We start from the raw sequence: 24466 nt of genomic DNA on the forward strand, positions 1-24466 counted from the left end.
TGTCATGGAGGGTGGTCCTGTCTTCCCCAGAGGTGGGAGTGGTAGGGCAGCCCCAGGTACACAGGGCTCTAAGGTTGGCCCAGCTGTGGGAGCAGGCGCTGGCCCCTTCAGAAGTCTGCCTGCCTCTTTCAGGTGGGCGAGCACACGAGGAAGTTTCAGCCCCTGCCCCATGGACGAGGAGGGAAGGGCAGGGGCATACAGAGCGCCCACTGTGGAACACCGAGGGGAAGGAATCCTGGCATTTAAGTGTGCTGGAGCCAATCAGCCAATGGGCAGCCCCAGAGGGTCAGAGAAAGTCAGGGAAGGCAGCCTGGGGTGGGTGTAAAAAGACAGGTGAGGGGACAGCTCTGGCCAGGTGTTGATGGTTCACGATTGACACTGTACCGCCTGATGGCGCCGTCCCCCCACCCTGTCTCTGCCCATCATTGCCCACTGGGGCAGCAGAACTGTCGGCCCCTCCCCACTCCAGAGGCCCCGAAACACTGATGAGCACCTCTTTTGCTCTGCTCATCACGGTGCCGGGCAGCCTCCGATGGAGTGTAGTGGGCACTACACTCCAGACTGAGGGCGGCGTGACCCCCGACAGTCCCAGATGCTATCTGTGGCTGGGAGCTGGTAAGCTATAGCAGCCACCAAGCAACCTTCCTCTGTCAGGTCTCCCAGCAGCCTCACAGGCGCTACCCTGTATCCCACTTTACGGCCGAGGAAACTAGCTCGACGTTACCACCTTGGAGCTAGAGACCCAAGGTCTGGGGCCCAGATGAGCACTTTCACGACCACCCAAAGCCAGCTTGTGTGCTGCAGGCCAGTCACCCTGTTCTCCCCATCACTGGGGCGGCTCCCACTTCCGGGTGCTAAGCCTGCCCTTCCCAACTGCACCCAGTGGCTGCTGAGATCTGCTGAGACCTAGATGCTGGGGTGGCATTGCTCCCCATGGAAAGAGACCCCAGGCCTATCCAGCCATCCACCTGCTTTAATAAATCTTGCTGGGAAAGAGAAATCGGTGCTACTGTGTCTGTGCCTGGGAGGGTCTGGCTGGCACCTGTGGAAGCTGTGGTGGTTCATCAGGGGCTGCCTGGCACCGCGATGAGCAGCAATGACAAACAGAGTGAGAACCCTATTCTGGGGGAGACAGTTTATAAGATACTTGGTTAGCCCAGTGGTTCCCAATCGTGTCCATACATTGGAACCAGCTTTATGAAAATGCTGATTCGTGTGTCCCAGCCCTAGAGGTTGTGATTTTTTTTTTTTTTTTTTTTTTTTTTTTTTGCGGTACGCGGACCTCTCACTGCTGTGGCCTCTCCCGTTGCGGAGCACAGGCTCCGGACGCGCAGGCTCAGCGGCCATGGCTCACGGGCCCAGCCGCTCCGTGGCATGTGGGATCTTCCCAGACCGGGGCACGAACCCGTGTCCCCTGCATCGGCAGGCGGACTCTCAACCACTGCGCCACCAGGGAAGCCCGGGGTTGTGATTTAATTGGTCTGAGGTGTGGCCTGAGCTCTGGATTGTTTAAAACATCCCTGTTCAAGAACCACGGGGTTAGCTTGTGGAAGAAGTGCAGAGAGAACGCCCACTTCTCTCATCATTGTCCTTCTCGGCAAATGCTCTTCAGGGGGAGCGATGATTCTGGGTGTTGGAGACAAAGCCCCCACGTGCCTCTGCCCCAAGTGCAAGGCCCTCTGGGAGGTGTGGGTGACTAAGGCTGGCCTGGCTCCTGACCGGCAGGTGGAGGGCAGGCGTCTCTCCAGCCGAGGAGTGATGCTCAGTGTTCTCTGCACAGGCCTCATTCTATTTTCAGGACCACCTTCTAGGCACCACCCTGAATGTCATCTCCTAGCTGAGCAGGCTCTAGCTCCTGGAGCATCCTACTTAAGTGCAGCAGCGGAAGGACAGGGAGAAAACTGTCGGTTTTACCTGGGACTCTCAGAAGGGCCAGCTACCAAGTGAACAGCAATCCAGCTATGCTGTCCATTGGGTGCCTTTCTTCCTTTTTGACTCTGTTATAAAAGAAGATTGAGAAAGAGCCTTATTGTGCCTAAAAGGCTTTTCAATTATATATAATTCATTTAATTTAAACTACTTTAGGTTCCATTTTTAATATAAGTTTATAGCGGTACAATGAAAGTGCCTTCTAATCAAAGTGTGTCTGTGGATTTATCTCTTTGTATAGAAACAGATACCCATGGGAACACAGGCCAATTATTACTTCAGACAACAACCAAAAATCTCCATGTCCTGAGTGGGAGGCATGGTGGTGGAGGCTCATGGGGTGGCGCTGGGGGTCCCTCCGGGGGTTATGAAGATTGAAGGAGGTGGGTGTGGAGAGGGCTCAGCAAACAGAAGTGGCCATTGTGATGCTCGCTGCCATTTCTGGCGCCACAGCTGATGGAGACGGGGGCTTGTGTGGTGGCTCAAAGGAATGACTGAACAGTCCTGAGCAGGGGAAGGTCATGCTCTGCACAGCAGGGAGCAGGGGACAAGTCTGTACTCAAATACCAGCCCCTGGAGGGGCCCCCCGCTCACCTTATCAAAGCAGAAAACCCTTTCCCCTCTCTCATTCGGTCTCCTTTCCCCTCTCTCATTCGGTCTCCTTTCCCTGCTTCGTTTTTGACCATGACACTTCTTACTATGACATGTTCCATACATTTCATTTGCTTGTTTGTTGCCGTCTCTGCGTGAGATCGTAAGCTTCATGGGGAAAAGGGCTGTGGCCGTCTTGGCATTGCTGTATCCCCAGGACAGTCAGTATTTATCGAATGAACAAATACATGGATAGATGAAGGTAAGAATAAATGAACGGTCAAGAGACTTACAGGAGCTCTGTTGGGAGCCCTGGGTGAGGGGCTGAGCGTCTCAGGGAGAACCAGGGTGGTGGGGAATAGCAGGATAAGACCTGACAAAAATGTTTCTGCAAAGGCGAGCCCACAGAAGCAGGAAGTGATGAATGAGGAAGTGAAGGCGATGCCGAGGCGGGCAGAGGGGCCACTGGCCAAGCAGGAGGACCAGAAGGGAGGGGACTGTTCCTGGGCAAGCTGAGAGATTCTGGTTGTGACGCTTGGACTAAGGGGTTTTTGCTGTTTCTTTTGGGGGAAGTGAGTGTACCTGTCCTTAGTGAGCTCACCTTCACACCCACTCCAGCTTTTTTCTGTTCCCTACTTGTGCCCATAAAGGGGTGTGTATGGGCTGGAGACTCAGGCTCAAATGCAGGGGGTGTGGACAGGCAGCCAATTACCAATCCCAGTTTAGTCTGCCAGGCAAAATGTAGCTACTCTCTAAACTCATCTTCTGAAACTGTAAGACTGTGAGTGATGCAGTTAGTGGTGGAAGAGCCTTTTAGAAAATAGACAACAAACAACTTACTGGTTACTCAGCTAAGTAGTTGCCCAATGAAAAATGAATGAATGGAAAGTTGCCCAATGAAAAATGAATGAATGGAAAGAAGAATACAGCTGGATTGTTGCCACACATTTATTATTCAATAAATATTGTGTGGTTTGGGGGGGAAAAGGAGCCCCACCATGGCTCTGTAACTTTTTGCATCTTTAAGTCAGATGATCTATATCTGTGACCCACCCCCACTCCACTGGTAAAAACAAGAATGAAAAACAGACTCAGACATGAGAACAGTGCTGGAGGGCAGCCTCTTTTCCTCTTTTGTCTTTTAACTTTCTAGACACAGGTTATTCTGAACCTCATTGTGGCTTACAGCTGGCAGAAGAAATAAAGTGGCAGGTTTGAATATCACATTAAACAGGTTGATGCTAAGTTATGTTATCTATTGGATGGTACCTGGAGGGGATAATGAATAATTAAAAGGTAAACGACTGTCCCTTTCCCTCCCAGAGGCCACCTGTCCTCCCCTGAATACCAACAAGATGGTCTCATTTGTCTTGTCGTCTGCGGACGGCTGGAGCTCAGGACGGGACAACTGGTGGACGAGAAGCTTCGCAGAATGAGAAAGGCATCCTAGGGTGTCCTGATCCTGCGGAAACTTAGCTAAAACTGGAAAATATAGAAAGTCAGACTTCAGTGACAGTCAGTGTGTTCCACAAGCCTGGAGGAGACCCTCACTCACCCCGTATTCGCCTCAGGAGATCATGAAATAAACTGATTTCATTCTTGCAGTCAATCTGTTTAGGGCCTATGATAGGCCAGGACCTGTACTGGGGTGAGAGAGGAGTGAGGTGTGGGCCATGGGGGAGACAGATGCTGACCTAGTAATGACAGTCCTGCATGACCGTGGCCCATTGTAATCAGCTCTGTGTGGTGAGCTGGGCCTTGTCTGGCCTGCCTGGTGTCCCCAGAGAGGACGACTGGTAATGGGGTGGCCCCTGGGGTGCAGGCTGCTCACTCTAAAGATAGCCCTGCCTGCAGTGGTTACTTGTTCTCAAGCAGAAACGTGCATTACTTTCCCCAAATCATAAACTTAATTCGTTTTTAATTTGTTGGGCTGTCAGAGAGATGAAGCTGGAAAGTGCCCCTCTCTCCTTCTTGGTCTCTTCATCTGGCTGTGTGCAGGTGATGATGTTTAACGAGGTGGAGAGATCAATTAATCATTGATATTTATTCCATCAAATGTAATTTAATGTTTACTTGTACTGTCATATCAGTAGATTTGCTACAAAAGACGACCTTAAATCCAAAGCCAACTTTTCTTTTTAATTGTAAATTAATAACCTTTAATATATAGCTTTAAATATTACCAAGAATTTAAGATCCCTATAATCCTCATATAATATTCTATTCATTCTTTACTTTTAAAAACAAGAAAATTAACTTCCAAGTCATCGTAATTTCTGAAGGCCTGGCAAATATCCTCATCCTTTTTACTCTGGTGTCTTGTAATCACCATTAGTATCTTTTCTCTTTAGAGTATCACAGCTTTTCTCCAAAGTGGCCCCCCTGTGTTCCCCATCAGAAAGCACTGAGCAGAACTGCCTGTGGATTCCGCCCGTGTTTCTGAGTCATTACTTCATTTATCCTGACTAGGCTGTCTGGTCTGCCCATTCACAGATGGGGAACCTGGAGTGGGAGGTGTCTGGGCTGCGGCTGGTGGAGCACTTACTAATAAAATCGGGCTATTCAGGCCTCCTAGAGGCCATGAGGACCTCGTTTCAGTTTCCCTTGTGAACATAATGAAATTGATGTTCCCCACAAATGTGCCACAGGGAGGCTATTGGTGATTTCATATTAATGACTTAAAAAAAAAAGAGAAAAAAAGATGACTGTACCTTAATCATAAAGAGATTTCTGTGATATGTTTTCAAAAGTATCCATACATGATCTTTTCCATTTGTCTTGATAAACCTCCATTAAATGCTTGGGTCCTGTGTAAACACCAGTTTGCTTACACTGATCCATTTATCGTTGGACAGGAAGTAGAACGGACAGAGAACTTGCTCACTGTATGGTCCATGTTTCAGCCCTGAAGTCTTGGAGAAAATCCCTTTCATTGCCTGTGTGGTCATGCTTCCCACCACTTCTGTCCTCCTTTTCCTGATAGAGGCCAGGGAGGCCTCACTGGATCGGGCAGCTTGTGGGCTGAGAGGGGAACATCCACGCCTGCCCAGCATCCTCTGCTCCCTAAGCACCCTGAGGTGTAGGGCGGCTGGCTGTGCCTCTCCCGCCTGTAAGGCTGTCTACCTGAGAGGACACACACTGCTCTACCCAGAGGACCCTGGCACGTGGTGCTATTCTCAGGGAGGTGGGGAATGAGCTCTGACCCCTTGACTAGGTGAGGTGGCATTCCTCAGAAGTGGGCACCTCCTCATCAGTATTTTCCTTAAGCGCTTGCCGTGGGCTCCACATGACCGGAGGAGAAAGCTGATGTTCGGGCTCCCCCCCTGCACCCCCCAGGAAATCCTGTTATTAGCTGGATTATTCACCTTGGCTCTCAAGCTAGCTCTTGAGTTTAGGGTTAATCCCCTAACCCTGTCTTCATCTGGCTTTGAAGGCCCTGACGTGATGTGCTGGCACATCTAACAACGCAGTGGTTTTCCTTCTGCCTTTACCTGAGCCATATAAATGAGATAAAGTGTACCAAACACTTTGTGCTCAGTAAATGAGGACAGTGATGGAATACCTGAGGCATCGCTTTCTTTCGCCGTGTTCTATTTGTCCAGGTGAAGGCTTTAATTGCAGAGTGGTGTCCTGCTAGCAAAAATCAAAGTCATTAAGAGTCAAGCTTTTAAAATTCAAATGAATAAATGAAAAATTGTAAGAAAGGTTGTTAAAGAAACATTAGTTTTAAGAACATCTCAGATATGAAAACCTTAGAATTTAGTTGTCAGAATTTCAGCAGTGATGAGTGCAGTTAGCAAAGCTTCCATACCAGCTGTACCAAATGGTTTATAAATTGAGCACTTGGGCTTCCTGTCGTAGCTTCTTCAGGCAGTGGGAGCCTGAGGAACTCTGCAGCAGGGGCTTCCTCAGCTCCTCTCATGCTGGACTGAGGTGCTGCCGGTCATGGGCTCACCACCAGGACACTGGCAGGGGCAGAGGTCCTGCAGCTGCCCACCTCAGCAGGCCATGCCCCATCTGCACCAGACTCACCTCTGCTTTGTCTACAAAGACCTGGCCACGTCAAGCTCCATTCAACTTGCTGTTTCCATGGCCCTCTCTTCTGAGTAGTGGGTGCTTCTGATCCCCACTTTGCTAACTCACAGAACCAACATTCTCCCAGAAGCCACTGAATCCCATAACATTTCAAGTGACACACTGAGACTTACTCTCTAACCAAGGATGACTGGACACATGGCTAAGGGGGATGAATTTGATCTGTGGCCAAGCTCCACCACCCTTTTCCTGAGCCTCACATAGAGCCTAATGTCCTGAGCACCACCTAAGATGGAGGAAAAGGATCCAGGCGTGGAATCTGAGGATCTTCATTTGTCCTCTTTCAGCAGCTCACAGACTATTTTTTGGTAGCTGAGAATCCGTAATAGATTCTTGGATTATGAAAAATATTACTCAGCAATCATATTATATTGATTCAGAAATAAAGATTATGCAGTTCAACTGCACAATAAAGTACAGCTTTATGGAATGGTAATTTTTTACTTAAGTTCTTCTACATTGTAGTAGAAGATAATGGATTCAGGAAGGGCAGGATGAGGAATAAAGCTGTTGTATTGGTTAAATGACATTTTAAATGATTTGGCTGTCAAATTCGTGGAAAGGTTATGAACAGTAAATGAAAAATCTAAAATTAATTCCCTACTTCAAGAGAATGTGATTTATACCATAATAAAATTAGATTTTTAGTTAAAGAAATTTAGTCATTAAGTAATGCCCATGTGCTAACTCTCATTTCTAACCATCTGGTTTGAAGCTTCTGCAGCAAATAATTTCTTCCTTAGGCAAAGCATCTGGGGCCCTGGTGTCACTTCTATAAGTGAATTCTGTTCTGTACAGTTCTACTACAGCTTTTTGGGGCGTACTTTTTCAAGTACTGAAAAGATATTCTATTAACCACAATAATTGACGGAGACATTGAACTCATTTCCCTCCCCAAGTGATCTTACTATTTCTCTCCCTTAGTTATCTTCATTAATGGCAATAAAGATGATGATGGCCACCATTTAAGGACTACTGTATGCCAACCACCATGCTAAGTGTAGCACAGACTTATTATTTCACTTAATCGTCCCAACAACTCTACAAAGAAGGTACCATTCCTGCCCTTATTTCACAGATGAACGAACTGAGGCTTAGAAAGGTGAGATAATTAACCAAAGGTGGCAGGGCCATGGCTGTCAGGAATAAGCCAGGATCCAGCCCAGATCCATCCGACTTCAGAGTTCCATTTTTTTAATATCTGTCATGTGTCTCCTAAACGTTCACTGAGTATTTGCTTTGAGGCAGCAGATCATAGTGGGAGGATTTCCAAGACTTGAGTCTAGCCTTGGCTTGGCCACTTGCTACCCTGTGATGAGTCAGCAAGCTGCAGCCTTTCCCTCTGTAGAACCGTTCTCATCTGTAAATTAGGGAGTATGATTATTCCCTTTCTTCAACAAATTTCTGTTGTGTACTATGGGTACTTTGTCCTATTATATTTTTTAAGTTTTGATTGAGACGCATCAGATATTTTGGAAAGTGTACACCTCTTAAGTATAGAGCTCCATTTACTTTTACAAAGTGAACACAACCAAGTAACTGCCACCAAGATCATAATTTAGAACATTTCCAGTACCCCAGAACCACCTTTGTATCCCCCTGTTGTTATACTCCCAAAGGTGACCACTAGTCTGTCACCAAAGGTTGCTTATGCTTGTTTCTGAAATTTATAAAAATCCTATACATCGTACTCTTTTGCGTCTGCCTTTTTTTGGATCAACGTTATGTCTGTGAGAATCATCCAAGTTAATGCATATTGCAGAGTTGGTCCTTGTGCATTGCTGGGACATTTCCATTGTGTGGATGCCACACTTTATCCATTCTACTGTTGGTGGACATTTGAGTTGTTCCCTGTTCTTGGCTATTACGCATCATGCTGCGATCAGCATTCTTGGACATGTGTTTTGGTACTCATGTGAATGTACTTAAGTTGGACATTTACCTGGGAGAGGTATGGCAGGGTCAAGTAAGACAGAAATATTGTACTACTTATTTTAATAGAATTGGTTAAACAGGTAATAAAGGGTTAAAAAGCCAAAAAAAAAAAAAAAAGACCGCTGTGATAACTAAGAGCAATAACTGCAGGAAGCAGCTCTAGGGGAGGAGCCCCGGGAAGCTGAGTCTCAGGCCAATGAGGAGAGTCCTGCTGGTGCTGGTTCCTCTAAAAGTGTGAAAATTATAGTTGCTCCATATCCTCATAAGCATTTGCTGTTACTAGTTTTGCTTTGTTCTCTTGTTATCTTTTCTACGGTGTATAGCCATATCCCACTGTGGTTTTAACTTGTGAAGTTCTTATTCAAGCCTTTTGCTCATTTTTAATTAGGTTATTTGTATTTCTTATTTGTCTGCAAAAGTATCTTCTATTCTGAATGAGTGCTGTGTCAGATATATAGATTAATATTGCAAATATATTCCCTTAATGGGGCTCAGCTTTTCACTGTCTCAATTGTATCTTTTAATGAACAGAAGTCTTCATTTTTTAAAAAAGTCCAATATATCATTCTTTTCCTTTATGGTGCTGCCTTTCACATCCCATTTAAGAAATTTTTGCTTACTTAAAGGTCATGAAGATATTCTCTTATGGTATCTTCTAGAAACTTTATTGTTTTACATTTCACATCTAGATCTACAGTCCATCTGGAAATGAATTTTCTGTATAAGGTAGGAGGTCATTGTTTTCTGTATGGATATCCAATGGATCGAGCTCTGTTACAAAGCCATTCTTTTCCATTGTACTGCACTGACACCTTTGTCATAACCCCAGAAACTGGATACGTGTGATATCTTGCTTGACTTCACATTATGTATACCTTTTCTCTTTTTTCTTGATCAGCCTTCTTAGGGATCAATTTTATTAATTTTTTTCAAAGAACTAAATTTTGGTCTTATTTTTTCATGGTATGATTATTTTCCTCTGTTTCATTGATTTCTGCTCCTATTATATTTCTTTCCTCCTATTTTTTGTGGGCTTACATTGGCCTTTTCTAGCTTTTAGAGATAGATGCTAAGGTCATCAATTTCTAGCCCCCCCCTTTTTTTCTTTTTTTTCCTTTTTTTTTTTTTGCTGTATGCGGGCCTCTCACTGTTGTGGCCTCTCCCATTGCGGAGCACAGGCTCCGGACGTGCAGGCTCAGCGGCCATGGCTCACGGGCCTAGCCACTCCGCGGCATGTGGGATCTTCCCGGACCGGGGCACGAACCCGTGTCCCCTGCATTGGCAGGCGGACGCTCAACCACTGCGCCACCAGGGAAGCCTCCCCCTTTTTTCTCTAACATAGGTACTTGAGGCTATAATTTTTCTCTAAGCACTGCTTTAGCCACATCCCATAATTTTTAAAATGCTATAATTCAATTGTCATTCAGATTTCCTTTGTGTCTTCTTATTTCCTTTGTGATGTTTCTCTTGGAAATTATGCAATATACTTCCAAATCCATGAGTCAAGTGTTTGGAGATTTTTCTCCATATCTTCTGTTACTGATTTCTAATTTAATTTCACTGTAGTCAGAAAACTTTTATGTTGTCTATATGGTTTTGATAATTTGAAATTTGTTGAAACTTCCCAGTGGCTCAGAATATGGTCAATTTTTATAAATGTTGAATGGACACTTGAAATGAATATGTAGTATGCAGTTGTTGGTACAGTGTTTGATGTACATCAACTAGGTGAAGTTTGTTAATCATGAGGGTCAAATATTCTACATCCTTACTAATTTTTCCTTTATTTATTCTATCATTTAGTAACAGGTTTCTTAAATTCTCCAATCATTATTGTGAATTTGTCACTGTGGATTTCTTCTTTTAGTTTTGATTTTATGCGTCTAGGCTATGTAGTTAGGCATGTACAAGTTTAGAATTGCTATTTATTCCTGTTAAATTGTCCTTTTCTCACTATAAATCTAACATATTATTCTCTCTTCTTTATTCTTTTTTCCCCTACTCTTTCTTGTCGTTTTTGGATTAGTTTTTTGTGATCCCAGTCCTTTGACCTTATAGCACTACTTTTACCATATTTTGGATAGTAATAGGATTGTAATACTTAAATTCCATTTGACTTCCTGAGCTTTTGTGATCAAATTGTCATACATTTTTGTTCTACAAATAGCATTACCTTAGAGGGCATTATTGTTGTTGTGTTAAGCAGGCAAAATTAGATTTATTCATTTTTAACACTTTCTGGTACTCTTTATTCCTTCTTGCATAACTATGCATTCATCTGAAAAACTTTCCTTTTGTTGAGAGTGTTGTCTTGTATTGCTCTTAGCATTAATCTGCTAGCAATGTATTCACTCAGTTTTTGCCTGTCTAGATACAGCTTTATTTTAGCTTATGAATATCCATATTTTCACTGGATATAGAATTCTAAGTTTTTTCAGAATTTTAAAGATGTCATTCCATTGTCTTCTAGTTCCATTATTTTCTCCTGAAAAGTTGGCTATCAAATCTTATTGTTACTCCTTTGTAAGTTATATGTCCTTTCCACCTCCACCACCCACCCTCTGGCTGTTTTAAAGATTTTTATTTTTCTCTTTGAATACTCAACTATATTTCCATGAGTACCTAGTGATGATTTTCACTGTATTTATCTTGCTTAGGGTTTGTAGAGATTCTTAAATCTCTGGCTTGATGATTTCCATCGATTTTGAAATTTTTCAAGCAGTATCTCTTCAAATATTGATTCTGCCTAATTTCCTCTGAAACTTCAATTACATGCTTGTTAGAACTTTTCACCATACCCCATAATGTCTCTCATACTCTACTGTATTTTTTATTCTTTATTTTTTCTTTTAAGATCTTCAGTCTTATTATTTTCTACTGACCTAAACTCCATCTTATTAACCCTCTCTTTAGTTGTCTTTAATCTTCTATTATATTCATCTACTGAATCTTTCAGTTATTTAATTTTCAGTTCCAGAATTTCCATTTGATTCTTATGTTAATTCAAATTTTATGGTGAAATTCAGCATCTTTTCTTCTATTTTCCTGAACATATTATCATAATTATTCTACAGCTTGTGTCTGATAATTCTAAAATCTGGATAACCTGTGGATCAGTTCATGCTGTCTGTTTTATTGGATTTTAGTCATTTGATCCTGTTTCCCACCCTGCCTAGTAATTTTGGATTGGATGCTAGACATTATATATTGTAAAAAAAAAAAAAAAAAGAAAGAAAAAATGAATAAACAGAAACCTCAATTAAATACAGCTGGGAAACCAGAATGGGGAGCTCTGACACCCTGTGACAATTGCAGAACCCAAAAGAAAGAAGAGACTCCTTTTATTTCCTGGCAACAACTCACCTAATAAAAAGCCATGAACTCTGTGTTTACTATAGCCCTCCCATTTTTCTTTCCCCTCTATAAAAGAGTTTTCCTTCCTTTGCCATGTGGGGACTTGTAGATGGCTCATCATGGTTGTAGACTCTGAATTTCACTTATCTGCTGATCCTGAATAACTCCCCCCCCCCATTTTTTTTCTGGAGAAATAACTAACAATTTATTTTTTTAGGTAAAAAATATGAAAAATTGTAAACTCTGTAGACTACTTTATTGTCTTTCAGCGAAGATTTACTTTTATTTGTTAGATATAGAATACTGGCAGATCATCTTGATCTACCCAGGAATAGAAATTCTTTGAGAATATATGATCTTAACTGAAAGTCAGCTGCATTTACTAGTAGCACTCTTCCTTTGAAAGCTTAATTTTTGTCTTCCTAGCACCATGATGCTGTCAAAATCTGTGCTTAGTTTCTTAGCTGTTTGAGGCTAATTTTTTGCTTCTCAACCTCTTGCTCTTTATATGTACAGCTTAAGTATAATAATTTAACTCAAGAGGAAGCTGTGTGAAGAATATTGGGCTCACTTCTTTCTGATTCCCTTTTCTAGGATTGTAGACCCTCAAGTTCTGGTTGCTTTTGTAGCCCCAACTTAGGTATCTCCCAACTCAGTAAGGCTACTTTAAGCTCCAGAACATTACTTTTGTTTGGCTTCTGTGTAAAACCATAAATGCCCCAAAGGGAAACTCTGGCAGTAAATATGGGGCTCACCTCAAAAGCCTCCTCTTCTCTCAAAATATTGGCTAAGTTCTGTCTGCCTTTGTTGCTCTCAGATGCCTACAAAAACTTTGGAGGGTTATTTATCCAACTTTTATAGTTATTCTTAACAGAAGGATTGGTCTAATACAAGCTATTCTTTCACAGCCTAAAGCAGAAGTCTATCTCATCTAATTTTTACACTATTTTTATTAATTAAATACATAGAATGTTGTTATGTGCATCAGCTTTGGGATTAGACTTTAGAATTTAAGTCCCAGCTGGCCACTGACCAAAATGTGAAAACTTAGACAAATTTTAACCTCTCTGACCCTCTACTTCCTCCCATTTTAATAAATATCTGAGAAATGAAGTTGCAGAAACTTCATTTTCAACTAAAATCAGATAATCGGACTTTTATTTTAACTATTTCAGTGCATAATATGAGGAATACTTCCAAATCCATTGTATGAAACTGGTATAATTTTAATTCCTAAAACTGAGAAAAATGACACCTAAAAATTATGGACCAATCTCATTTTTGAATATTAATTCAAAAATGTATTTAAAATCATAGCAAATAGAATCCAGCAGCATATTTTTAAAAATGCACCATGATTAGCAAAAACTTATTCCAGAACTACAGGGATAATTGAATACTATGAAATCTACTAAATAAGCTATCACATTAATAGAGCTGAGGAGAAAAACATCATAGAATCACCTCCATACATGCAGAAAAAGTATTTCATAAAATTCAGCACACATTTATTTTCATTCACCAAATATGTATTGAACATCTGTGCTATTATAAATAACACTGAGGATGCCAGCATGAAAAAGATACTGGCACTATCCCAGCTCACATTCCAGTGGAAGGAAACAGCCAATAAATAAACAAGTCAGGGGACAAGCTGGAACATACATTTATTTTAAAAACTCTATAAAATATGCATAGATCTCACTAATATAATAAACATCCTTTGGGCCAAGAGCCAGCATTTTACTTATTGGGAAACACTACAGGTTTTCTTCTTAAAATCAGAAAGAAGAGTAGGATACCGACTATGTTTACAACACTTAACATTAGGTGGAGGAATTAGCTAAAAGAATAAGACTATGTATAACTGATTTACTTTCTTATAAGGCAGAAACTAACACACCATTGTAAAGCAATTATACTCCAATAAAGATGTAAAAAAAGAATAAGATAGACCAAGGGACCTTCAAGATGGCAGAGGCGTAAGACGTGGAGATCACCTTCCTTCCCACAGTAATAACAGAAATACATCAACATGTGGAACAACTCCTACAGAACACCTACTGAACGCTGGCAGAGGACCTCAGACTTCCCAAAAGGCAAGAAACTCCCCACGTACCTGGGTAGGGCAAAAGAGAAAAGCAAAAACTAAAGACTAAAGAATAGGGACAGGACCTGCACCTCTGGGAGAGAGCTGTGAAGGAGGAAAAGTTTCCACACACTAGGAAGCCCCTTCACTGGTGGAGATGGGGTGTGGGCGGTGGGGGGGAAGCTTCGGAGCCAGGGAGGAGAGCGCAGCAACAGGGGTGCAGAGGGCAAAGCGGAGAGATTCCCGCACAGAGGATCGGTGCCGACCAGCACTCACCAGCCTGAGAGGCTTGTCTGCTCACCCGCTGGGGCAGGTGGGGGCAGGGAGCTGAGGCTCTGGCTTCAGAGGTCAGATCCCAGGCAGAGGACTGGGGTTGGCTATGTGAACACAGCCCAAAGGGGGCTAGTGCGCCACAGCTAGCCAGGAGGGAGTTGGGGAAAAAGTCTGGAGCTACCAAAGAGCCAAGAGACTTTTTACTTCCCTCTTCATTTTCTGGTGCGCGAGGAGAGGGGATTAAGAGCACCGCCTAAATGAGCTCCAGAGACGGAAGCCAGCCGCGACTATCAGCGCGGACCCCAGCGACAGGCATGGGACGCTAAGGCTGCTGCTGCTGCCACCAAGAAGCCTGTGTGCGAGCACAGGTTACTATCCACAACCCCCTTCCGGGGAGCCTGTGCAGCCCGCCACCACCAGGGTCCCGGGATTCAGGGACAATTTCCCCGGGAGAACGCAAGGCGTGCCTCAGGCTGGTGCAACGTCACGCTGGCCTCTGCCGCCGCAGGCTCGCCCCACATACGCACCCCTCCCTCCCCCCAGCCTGAGTGAGCCAGAGCCCCCTAATCAGTGGCTCCTTTAACCCCGTCCTGTCTGAGCGAAGAACAGACGCCCTCCGGCGACGTACACGCAGAGGCGGGGCCAAATCCAAAGCTGAGCCCCTGGGAGCTGTGAGAACAAAGAAGAGAAAGGGAAATCTCTCCCAGCAGCCTCAGGAGCAGTGGATTAAATCTCCACAATCAAGTTGACGTACCCTGCATCTGTGGAATACATGAATAGACAAGGAATCATCCCAAAATTGAAGCGGTAGACTTTGGGAGCAACTGTAGACTTTGGGTTTGCTTTCTGCACCTAATTTGTTTCTGGTTTTATGTTTATTTTAGTTTCATATTTAGAGCTTATTATCATTGGTAGATTTGTTTATTGATTTGGTTGCTCTCTTCCTTTTTTTAAAAAAATATATGTTTTCCTTTTTCTCTTTTTGTGAGTGTGTATGTGTATGCTTCTTTGTGTAATTTTGTCTGCATAGCTTTGCTTTTACCATTTGTCCTAGCATTCTGTCCGTCCATTTGTTTTTTTCTTTGTATAGTTTTTAGTGCTTGTTATCACTGGTGGATTTGGTTTTTGGTTTGGCTGTTCTTTCTTTCTTACTACTTTTTTATTTTTAATATTTTTTTTATTTTTTGTTATAATAACTTTTTATTTTATTTTTTCTTTCTTTCCTTTCTTTCTCTCTTTCCTTCAGAGCTGAGTGGCTGACAGGGTCTTGGTTCTTCAGCCAGGTGTGAGGTCAGAGCCTCTGAGGTGGGAGAGCCCAGTTCAGGACATTGGTCCACCAGAGACCACCCCACATAATATCAAATGGCAAAAGCTCTCACAGAGATCTCCATCTCAACGCTAACAGCCAGCTCCACTCAGCAACCGGCAAGCTACAGGGCTGGGCACACTGTGCCAAACAACTGGCAAGACAGGAACACAACCCCACCCATTAGCAGAGAGGCTGCCTAAAATCATAATAAGTCCACAGACACCCCAAAACACACCACTAGACGTGGACCTGCCCACCAGAAAGACAAGATCCAGCCCCAGCCACCAGAACACAGGCACCAGTCGCTCCATCAAGAAGCCTACACAACCCACTGAACCAACCTTACCCACTGGGGGCAGACACCAAAAACAACAGGAACTATGAACCTGCAGCCTGCAAAAAGGAGACCCCAAACACAGTAAGTTAAGCAAAATAGGAAGACACAGAAACACACACCAGATGAAGGAGCAAGATAAAAACCCACAAGACCTAACAAATGAAGAGGAAATAGGCAGTCTACCTGAAAAAGAATTCAGAATAATGATAGTAAAGATGATCCAAAATCTTGGAAATAGAATGGAGAAAACACAAGAAATGTTTAACAAGGACCTAGAAGAACTAAAGAGCAAACAAACAGTGAAGAACAACACAATAAATGAAATAAAAAATTCTCTACAAGGGATCAATAGCAGAAAAACTGAGGCAGAAGAACGGATAAGTGACCTGGAAGATAAAATAGTGGAAATAACTACTGCAGAGCAGAATAAAGAAAAAATAATGAAAAGAATTGAGGACAGAGACTTCTGGGACAACATTAAATGCACCAACAGTCGAATTATAGGGGTCCCAGAAGAAGAAGAGAAAAAGAAAGGGACTGAGAAAATATTTGAAGAGATTATAGTTGAAAACTCCCTAATAAGGGAAAGGAAATAGTCAATCAAGTCCAGGAAGTGCAGAGAGTCCCATGCAGGATAAATCCAAGGAGAAACATGCCAAGACACATATTAATCAACCTATCAAACATTAAATACAAAGAAAAATATTAAAAGCAGTGAGGGAAAAGCAAAAAATAACATACAAGGGAATCCCTATAAGGTTAACAGCTGATCTTTCAGCAGAAACTCTGCAAGCCAGAGGGGAGAGGCAGGACATTTTAAAGTGATGAAAGGGAAAAACTTAAAACCAAGATTACTCTACCAGGAAAGGATCTCATTCAGACTCAATGGAGAAATTAAAACCTATACAGACAAGCAAAAGCTAAGAGAATTCAGCAACATGAAACCAGCTCTATAATAAATGCTAAAGGAACTTTTCTAGACAGGAAACACGAGAAGGAAAAGACCTACAATAACAAACCCAAAACTATTAAGAAAATGGTAATAGGAACATACATATCAATAACTACCTTAAATGTAAATGGATTACATGCTCCAACCAAAAGACACAGACTAGCTGAATGGATACAAAAACAAGACCCGTATATATGCTGTCTACAAGAGACCCACTTCAGACCTAGGGACACATACAGATTGAAAGTCAGGGGATGGAAAAAGATATTCCATGCAAATGGAAATCAAAGGAAAGCTGGTGTAACAATTCTCATATCAGACAAAATAGACTTTAAAATAAAGATTATTACAAGAGACAAAGAAGGACACTACATAATGATCAAGCTATCCAAAAAGAAGATATGACAATTGTAAATATTTATGCACCCAACATCGGGGCACCTCAATACATAAGGCAAATGCTAACAACCATAAAAGGGGAAACCGACAGTAATAGTACGAGGCTTTAACACCCTGCTTTCACCCCACAGATCATCCAAAATGAAAATAAATAAGAAAACACAAGCTTTAATTGATATATTAAACAAGATGGACTTAATTGATATTTATAGGACTTTCCATCCAAAAACAACAGGATACACTTTCTTCTCAAGTGCTCATGGAACATTCTCCAGGATAGATCATATCATTGGTCACAAATCAAGCCTTGGTAAATTTAAGAAAATTGAAATTGTATCAAGTATCTTTTCTGACCACAATGTTATGAGACTAGATATCAATTACTGGAAAAAAATCTGGAAAAATTCAAACACATGGAGTCTAAACAATACACTACTAAATAACCAAGAGATCACTGAAGAAGTCAAAGAGGAAATTAAAAAATACCTAGAAACAAATGACAATGAAAACACGATGACCCAAAACCTATGGGATGCAGCAAAAGCAGTTCTAAGAGGGAAGTTTATAACAATACAATCCTACATCAAGAAACAAGAAAAATCTCAAATAAACAACATAACCTGCCACGTAAAGCAATTAGAGAAAGAAGAACAAAAGAAACCCCAAAGTTAGCAGAAGGAAAGAAATCATAAAGATCAGATCAGAAATAAATGAAAAAGAAATAAAGGAAACAGTAGTAAAGATCAATAAAATTAAAAGCTGGTTCTTTGAGGAGGATAAACAAAATTGTTAAACCATTAGCCACACTCATCAAGAAAAAAAGAAGACTCAAATGAATAGAATTAGAAATGAAAAAGGAGAAGTAACAACTAACACTGCAGAAATATGAAGGATCGTGAGAGATTACTACAAGCAAATTTATGCCAATAAAATGGACAACCTGGAAGAAATGGACAAATTCTTAGAAAAGCACAACCTTCCAAGACTGAACCAGGAAGAAATAGAAAATATGAACAGACGAATAACAAGCACTGAAAATGAGACTGTGATTGAAAATCTTCCAACAAACAAAAGCCCAGGACCAGATGGCTTCACAGGCGAATTCTATCAAATGTTTAGAGAAGAGCTAACGGCTATCCTTCTCAAATTCTTCCAAAATATAGCAGAGGGAGGAACACTCCCAAACTCATTCTACAAGGGCACAATTACCCTGATACCAAAACCAGACAAAGATGTCATAAAGAAAGAAAACTACAGGCCAATATCACTGATGAACATAGATGCAAAAATCCTCCAAAAAATGCTAGCAAACAGAATCCAACAGCACATTAAAAGGATCATACACCATGATTAAGTGGGGTTTATCCCAGGAATGCAAAGATTCTTCAATATACACAAGTCAATCAATGTGATACAGCATATTAACAAATTGAAGGAGAAAAACCATATGATCATCTCAATAAATTCAGAAAAAGCTTTCAACAGAATTCGACACCCATTTAGGATAAAAACCCTCCAGAAAGTAGGTGTAGACTGAACTTAACTCAACTTAGTAAAGGCCATATAGGACAAACCTACAGCCAACATCGTTCTCAATGGTGAAAAACTGAAAGTATTTCCTCTAAGATCAGGGACAAGACAAGGTTATCCACTCTCACCACTATTATTCAACACAGTTTTGGAAGTTTTAGCCACAGCAATCAGAGAAGAAAAAGAAATAAAAGGAGTCCAAATCAGAAAAGAAGAAGTAAACTGTCACTCTTTGCAGATGACATGATACTATACGTAGAGAATCCTAAAGATGCTACCAGAAAACTACTAGAGCGAAGCAATGAATTTGGTAAAGTAGCAGGATACAAAATTAATGCACAGAAATCTCTTGCATTCCTATACACTAATGATGAAAAATCTGAAAGAGAAATTAAGGAAACACACCCATTTACCATTTCAGCAAAAAGAATAAAATACCAAGGAATAAACCTACCTAAGGAGACAAAAGACCTGTATGCAGAAAACTATAAGACACTGATGGAAGAAATTAAAGATGATACAAACAGATGGAGAGATATACCATGTTCTTGGGTTGGAAGAATCAACATTGTGAAAATGACTATACTACCCAAAGCAATCTACAGTTTCCATGCAATCCCTATCAAACTACCAATGGCTTTTTCTTCAGAACTATAACAAAAAATTTCACAATTTGTATGGAAACACAAAAGACCCCGAATAGCCAAAGCAATCTTGAGAACGAAAAACAGAGCTGGAGGAATCAGGCTCCCTGACTTCAGGCTATATTACAAAGCTACAGTTATCAAGACAGTATGGTACTGGCATGAAAACAGAAATATAGATCAATGGAACAGGATAGAAAGCCCAGAGATAAACCCACGTACATATGGTCACCTTATTTTTTTTATAAAGAAGGCAAGAATATACAATGGAGAAAAGACAGCCTCTTCAGTAAGTGGTGCTGCGTGAACTGGACAGCTACATTTTAAAGAATGAAATTAGAACACTCCCTAACACCATACACAAAAATAAACTCAAAATGGATTAAAGACCTGAATGTAAGGCCAGACACTATCAAACTCTTAGAGGAAAACATAGGCAGAACACTCTATGACATATATCACAGCAACATCCTTTTTGACCTACCTCCTAGAGAAATGGAAATAAAAACAAAAATAAACAAATGCGACCTAATGAAACTTAAAATCTTTTGCACATCAAAGGAAACTCTAAACAAGTTGAAAAGACAACCCTCAGAATGGGAGAAAATATTTGCAAATGAAGCAACTGACAGAGGATTAATCTCCAGAATATAAGAGCAGCTCATGCAGCTCAATATCAAAAAAACGAACAATCCAAAAATGGGCAGAAGACCTAAACAGACATTTCTCCAAAGAAGATATACAGGTTGTCAACAAACACATGCAAGGATGCTCAACATCACTAATCATTAGAGAAATACAAATCAAAACTACAATGAGCTATCACCTCACACTGGTCAGAATGGTCATCATCAAAAAATCTACAAACGATAAATGCTGGAGAGGGTGTGGAGAAAAGGGAACCCTCTTGCTCTGTTGGTGGGAATGTAAACTGATACAGCTACTATGGAGAACAGCATGGAGGTTCCTTAAAAAACTGCAAATGGAACTACCATATGACCCAGCAATCCCACTACTGGGCATATACCCTGAGAAAACCATAATTCAAAAAGAGTCATGTACCACAATGTTCATTGCAGCTCTATTACAATAGCCAGGACATGGAAGCAACCTAAGTGTCCATCAACAGATGAATGGATAAAGATGTGGCACATATATACAATGCAATATTACTCAGCCATAAAAAGAAACGAAATTGAGTTATTTGCAGTGAGGTGGATGGACGTAGAGACTGTCATACCGAGTGAAGTAAGTCAGAAAGAGAAAAACAAATACTGTATGCTAACACACATATATATATAGAATCTGAAAAAAAAGAAAATGGTTCTGAAGAACCTAGGGGCAGGACAGGAATAAAGACACAGAGGTAGAGAATGAACTTGAGGACACGGGGAGGGGTAGGGAAAGCTGGGAGGAAATGAGAGAGTAGCACTGACATATATACACTTCCAAATGTAAAATAGATAGTGGGAAGCAGCTGCATAGCACAGGGAGGTCAGCTCGGTGCTTTTTGTCCCCCTAGAGTGGTGGGACGGGGAGGGTGGGAGGGAGATGCAAGAGGGAGGGGATATGGGGAGTTATGTATATGTATAACTGATTCACTTTGTTATAAAGCAGAAACTAACACACCATTGTAAAGCAATTATACTTCAATAAAGATGTTAAAAAAAAAAAAGAATAAGGCTAGAGAAAGCAGCTGTAGACCTAGAAACTGGGAGAAAGAAAGAAAATCACTGCTATATGCAGATTGTATAAATATACAAATGGAGAGCCCAAAAGAATCATTGGGAAACGTATTACAAGCAATAAGAAATGTAGTCATGTGGTCGGTTACATCAATATATATGAATCAGTTGCCATCACATATAACAAATACTAGTTATTTCCAAGGGTGGAGATGCCAGCCCCTGGAGCAGAGAGCTGAGGAGCAGTGTGGGAGGAGCTGGGTTTACTCGGTGCATGATGGGCTTCATGGCTTTCGTATCTCTCATTATAGTTACTACTGCCCAAGCTCCCTCTTTTGAACCCTGAGCTGCTGAGGAACCAGCACGTTGGAAGCTTGTTTGGTTAATTGTGCTGTGCGGATGTGCTGCTGCCCTATAACATGTATCTTCAATTGGTCTCCACTTGGGCTTTTTTTTTTTTTTTTTTTACATCTTTATTGGAGTATAATTGCTTTACAGTGGTGTGTTAGTTTCTGCTTTATAACAAAGTGAACCTTGTGACAAAGTGAGAGAGTGGCATGGACATATATACACTACCAAACTTAAAATAGATAGCTAGTGGGAAGCAGCTGCATAGCACAGGGAGATCAGCTCCACTTGGGCTTTTGATGCATTACAGAGATGGCAGTCAGAAAGTGTAATTTGGGCAGGACAATCTTTTCAGTGCCTCCTCAGTTTCCTTTCTAATATTGCCTCCCCTACCTGGCTCCATAAGAATGCTAGACAAGAATGTTAAGGTATGAAAGACAATATCATTTGTTTAAAAAGTGATGGTGGGGCTTCCCTGGTGGTGCAGAGGTTGAGAGTCCGCCTGCCGATGCAGGGGACATGGGTTCGTGCCCCGGTCCGGGAAGATCCCACGTGCCGCAGAGCGGCTGGGCCCGTGAGCCATGGCCGCTGGGCCTGCGCGTCCGGAGCCTGTGCTCTGCAACGGGAGAGGCCACAGCAGTGAGAGGCCCGCGTACCACAAAAAAAAAAAAAAAAAAAAAAAAAGTGATGGTGCTGAATGGTCATTTTGGTTGTGATTTTGAGTTGTCCCAAGTTCGGTGTTTGATCTTCTTTTCTTCAATTGCTAGAATGGATTTTCAGCTTATTCTCAAGATTAGGCTTTTTATTCCTAAACTGGTCATTTATAATGGATTGTAGATACTTTTTATTAGTTATGAAACCGCCATATGTTTCAGCCTTTCCCCCCATTACTTCCCACTGGGTCTTTTCCTGCTTCCTGACCATGCCCTGTACTTTTTTGCCACCCTGTCTTTTCTCAAGCCATTCTCTCTTTCTGGTGCACCCTCCTTCCCTTATTGCTGTCTGAAAGCCTTCCCATTCTTCAGTGCTATTTACAAAGTGCTTTAAAAAAAAAACTTTTTCTTGTGTTTTCAGTTGAATGTGAGTATATTGGTATTTATCAAGGCAAAATCACCCCTTTATTTCTCAGTAATTTATGTTCTGTACCCTTCTATTCAACTGTGCATATCTTCAATGCAGGGACTCTGTTTTACCTATGTAATTTCTGAAACACTTTGCTTATTGCTTTGCACAGTGCATGAAGATGAGATTGAATTTAGAAAAGCCAAGGGGTTAATTCAGTCCAGTGGCATGGACTGGCTATCCAAATTGTCCGTAATATCCCACCCTTTGGAAACTATTGATGAGCATAATCAGTCACCAGATCATGCCAGTAACCTGCACAGGAGCAATGGTAGTCTTCACCATGGCACCACCAATCACAACCTACTGCTGCTCATATAATTCTGGCCCCTGTCTTCTTATGTTTTCCCCAGGCCCTACAAGCACCTGCAGTCTAGGTGGAGGGTGGGAATTCAACTTGGAACGAGGTCTTTCCTAACAATGAATACCAGCCCAGTTTCCACATAAGGAAGACCATGAGAGTTGGCTCCGCTCATTAAAAACTGCATGATTAACAGTATTTTTTGCTTAAGCCAACAAAGCAACAAGTAGTTTACATGTACAGATGTGTGTATGTATGAGAGTTTAATAAACCCCACATTGCTGAGTGTCTTGTCCTTATGAGATTGTTTACCGTTCTGTGAATAAATGTCTAACAACAGGTGAGATATTTTCAAGTGTCTCTACATACGAATTATTCTTCGAAAACACCAAGTCTTTCTTTTCTTGCAGGAATCCAGACGCCTTGAAGTCACAAGAAGAGAAGGTAGGGAAGATGCATTCATACTCATTTCATTTTCATTGTTGACATTTGGATGTAGTTTGTTGAAGTTAAGATGAACTTCAGCCTGTTCTTTGACATTTCGTGTGGCCTTTTCTGGGTGCTGGCTATGTGGCACTTGCCTCTAGGGACTGCAGGAACCAAAGTCCAGGTTTGCTTGTGAGAACTACGTCTTCTACCTTCTAGTATCAGAGATGGGATCTGGCGAACTGGCTTATTCATGATAATGTTTACAGTCTCTCCAGAGAGGCCTCATCTTTTGAGTGAAGTTTGAAGTAATAATTTAGTTCCACCCAGTGAAAACCACTTCAACAATAAAAAATGGTTTATGGTTTGAGGTATTTCAATATCTGAGAACATGTGCCACTGTGAAAAATATTTCTGATTAGATTTTTACAACTTTAGTTAAGCTGAAATAGATATAAGCAATTAATTTCCCTTCTGAAAACAATGCAATGGTGTTTTATTTTCCCTGCCAGAGTTCCTCTAGCACATTCATTTTCTGATCACTGAGGTAAATATATATGTGGGTGGTAAGTTCTGAAATCTTTTAGTGGAAATTGAAGTTTACTTGCTTTCAGTAATACCTGGTCTCTCATGAGAGGGTGTCTTTTGTATGATTTATGGAAATCACCACCAGTCAGCCCTTTATTGCAGGGATGGGAGGATGAAGTCAGAAACCAAAGTGAATTCTTGGTCTAGAGTCTGGCCTTTGGCTTTAGCCCTAATCACGTCTCCTTCTCTGTGGTATTGTCTCCAAAAAGAGTGTCAATCTTTAAAAGTGAGCAAATACCATATTGGCTTTCAAATCTAAAAACCTCCCCCCCGGTTTAGTTCTTATTTTATGCAGCACAGTGAAAGACACAGAATGGCCATGTTACCAAAGTGTGTTCCTAGACCTAAACTTTCCATACTATCTGTACCGATGGGTTAATAGAACTGGTTGTTTGCTGCTGTCCATGGTGCTGGAATCCTGGATACAAAGGATCTGGATTATCTAGCTATAGGATGAATTTTCTGGCTTTCATTCTCATTGGCCATCATCTGGTTTTGGACTCAGTGTCCTCTGAACTGCATCCATAGCGTAAACTGCATTGTTTGGATATCAAAATCA

General features: G+C 41.6%; 1 protein-coding gene across 1 annotated transcript in view; it reads left to right on the forward strand.

Annotated features, from left to right (window-relative positions):
* Positions 1 to 24466, forward strand: part of FSTL4 (follistatin like 4) — a 431462-nt gene that overhangs the window by 22174 nt on the left and 384822 nt on the right. Inside the window, exon 2 of the mRNA XM_060006937.1 lies at positions 23304 to 23337. Coding sequence (XP_059862920.1) covers positions 23304 to 23337 — 34 coding nt within the window. The remainder of the gene's footprint in view (positions 1 to 23303; positions 23338 to 24466) is intronic.

Source organism: Delphinus delphis, chromosome 3 (genome assembly GCF_949987515.2).
Source record: "Delphinus delphis chromosome 3, mDelDel1.2, whole genome shotgun sequence".
Taxonomy (NCBI): domain Eukaryota; kingdom Metazoa; phylum Chordata; class Mammalia; order Artiodactyla; family Delphinidae; genus Delphinus; species Delphinus delphis.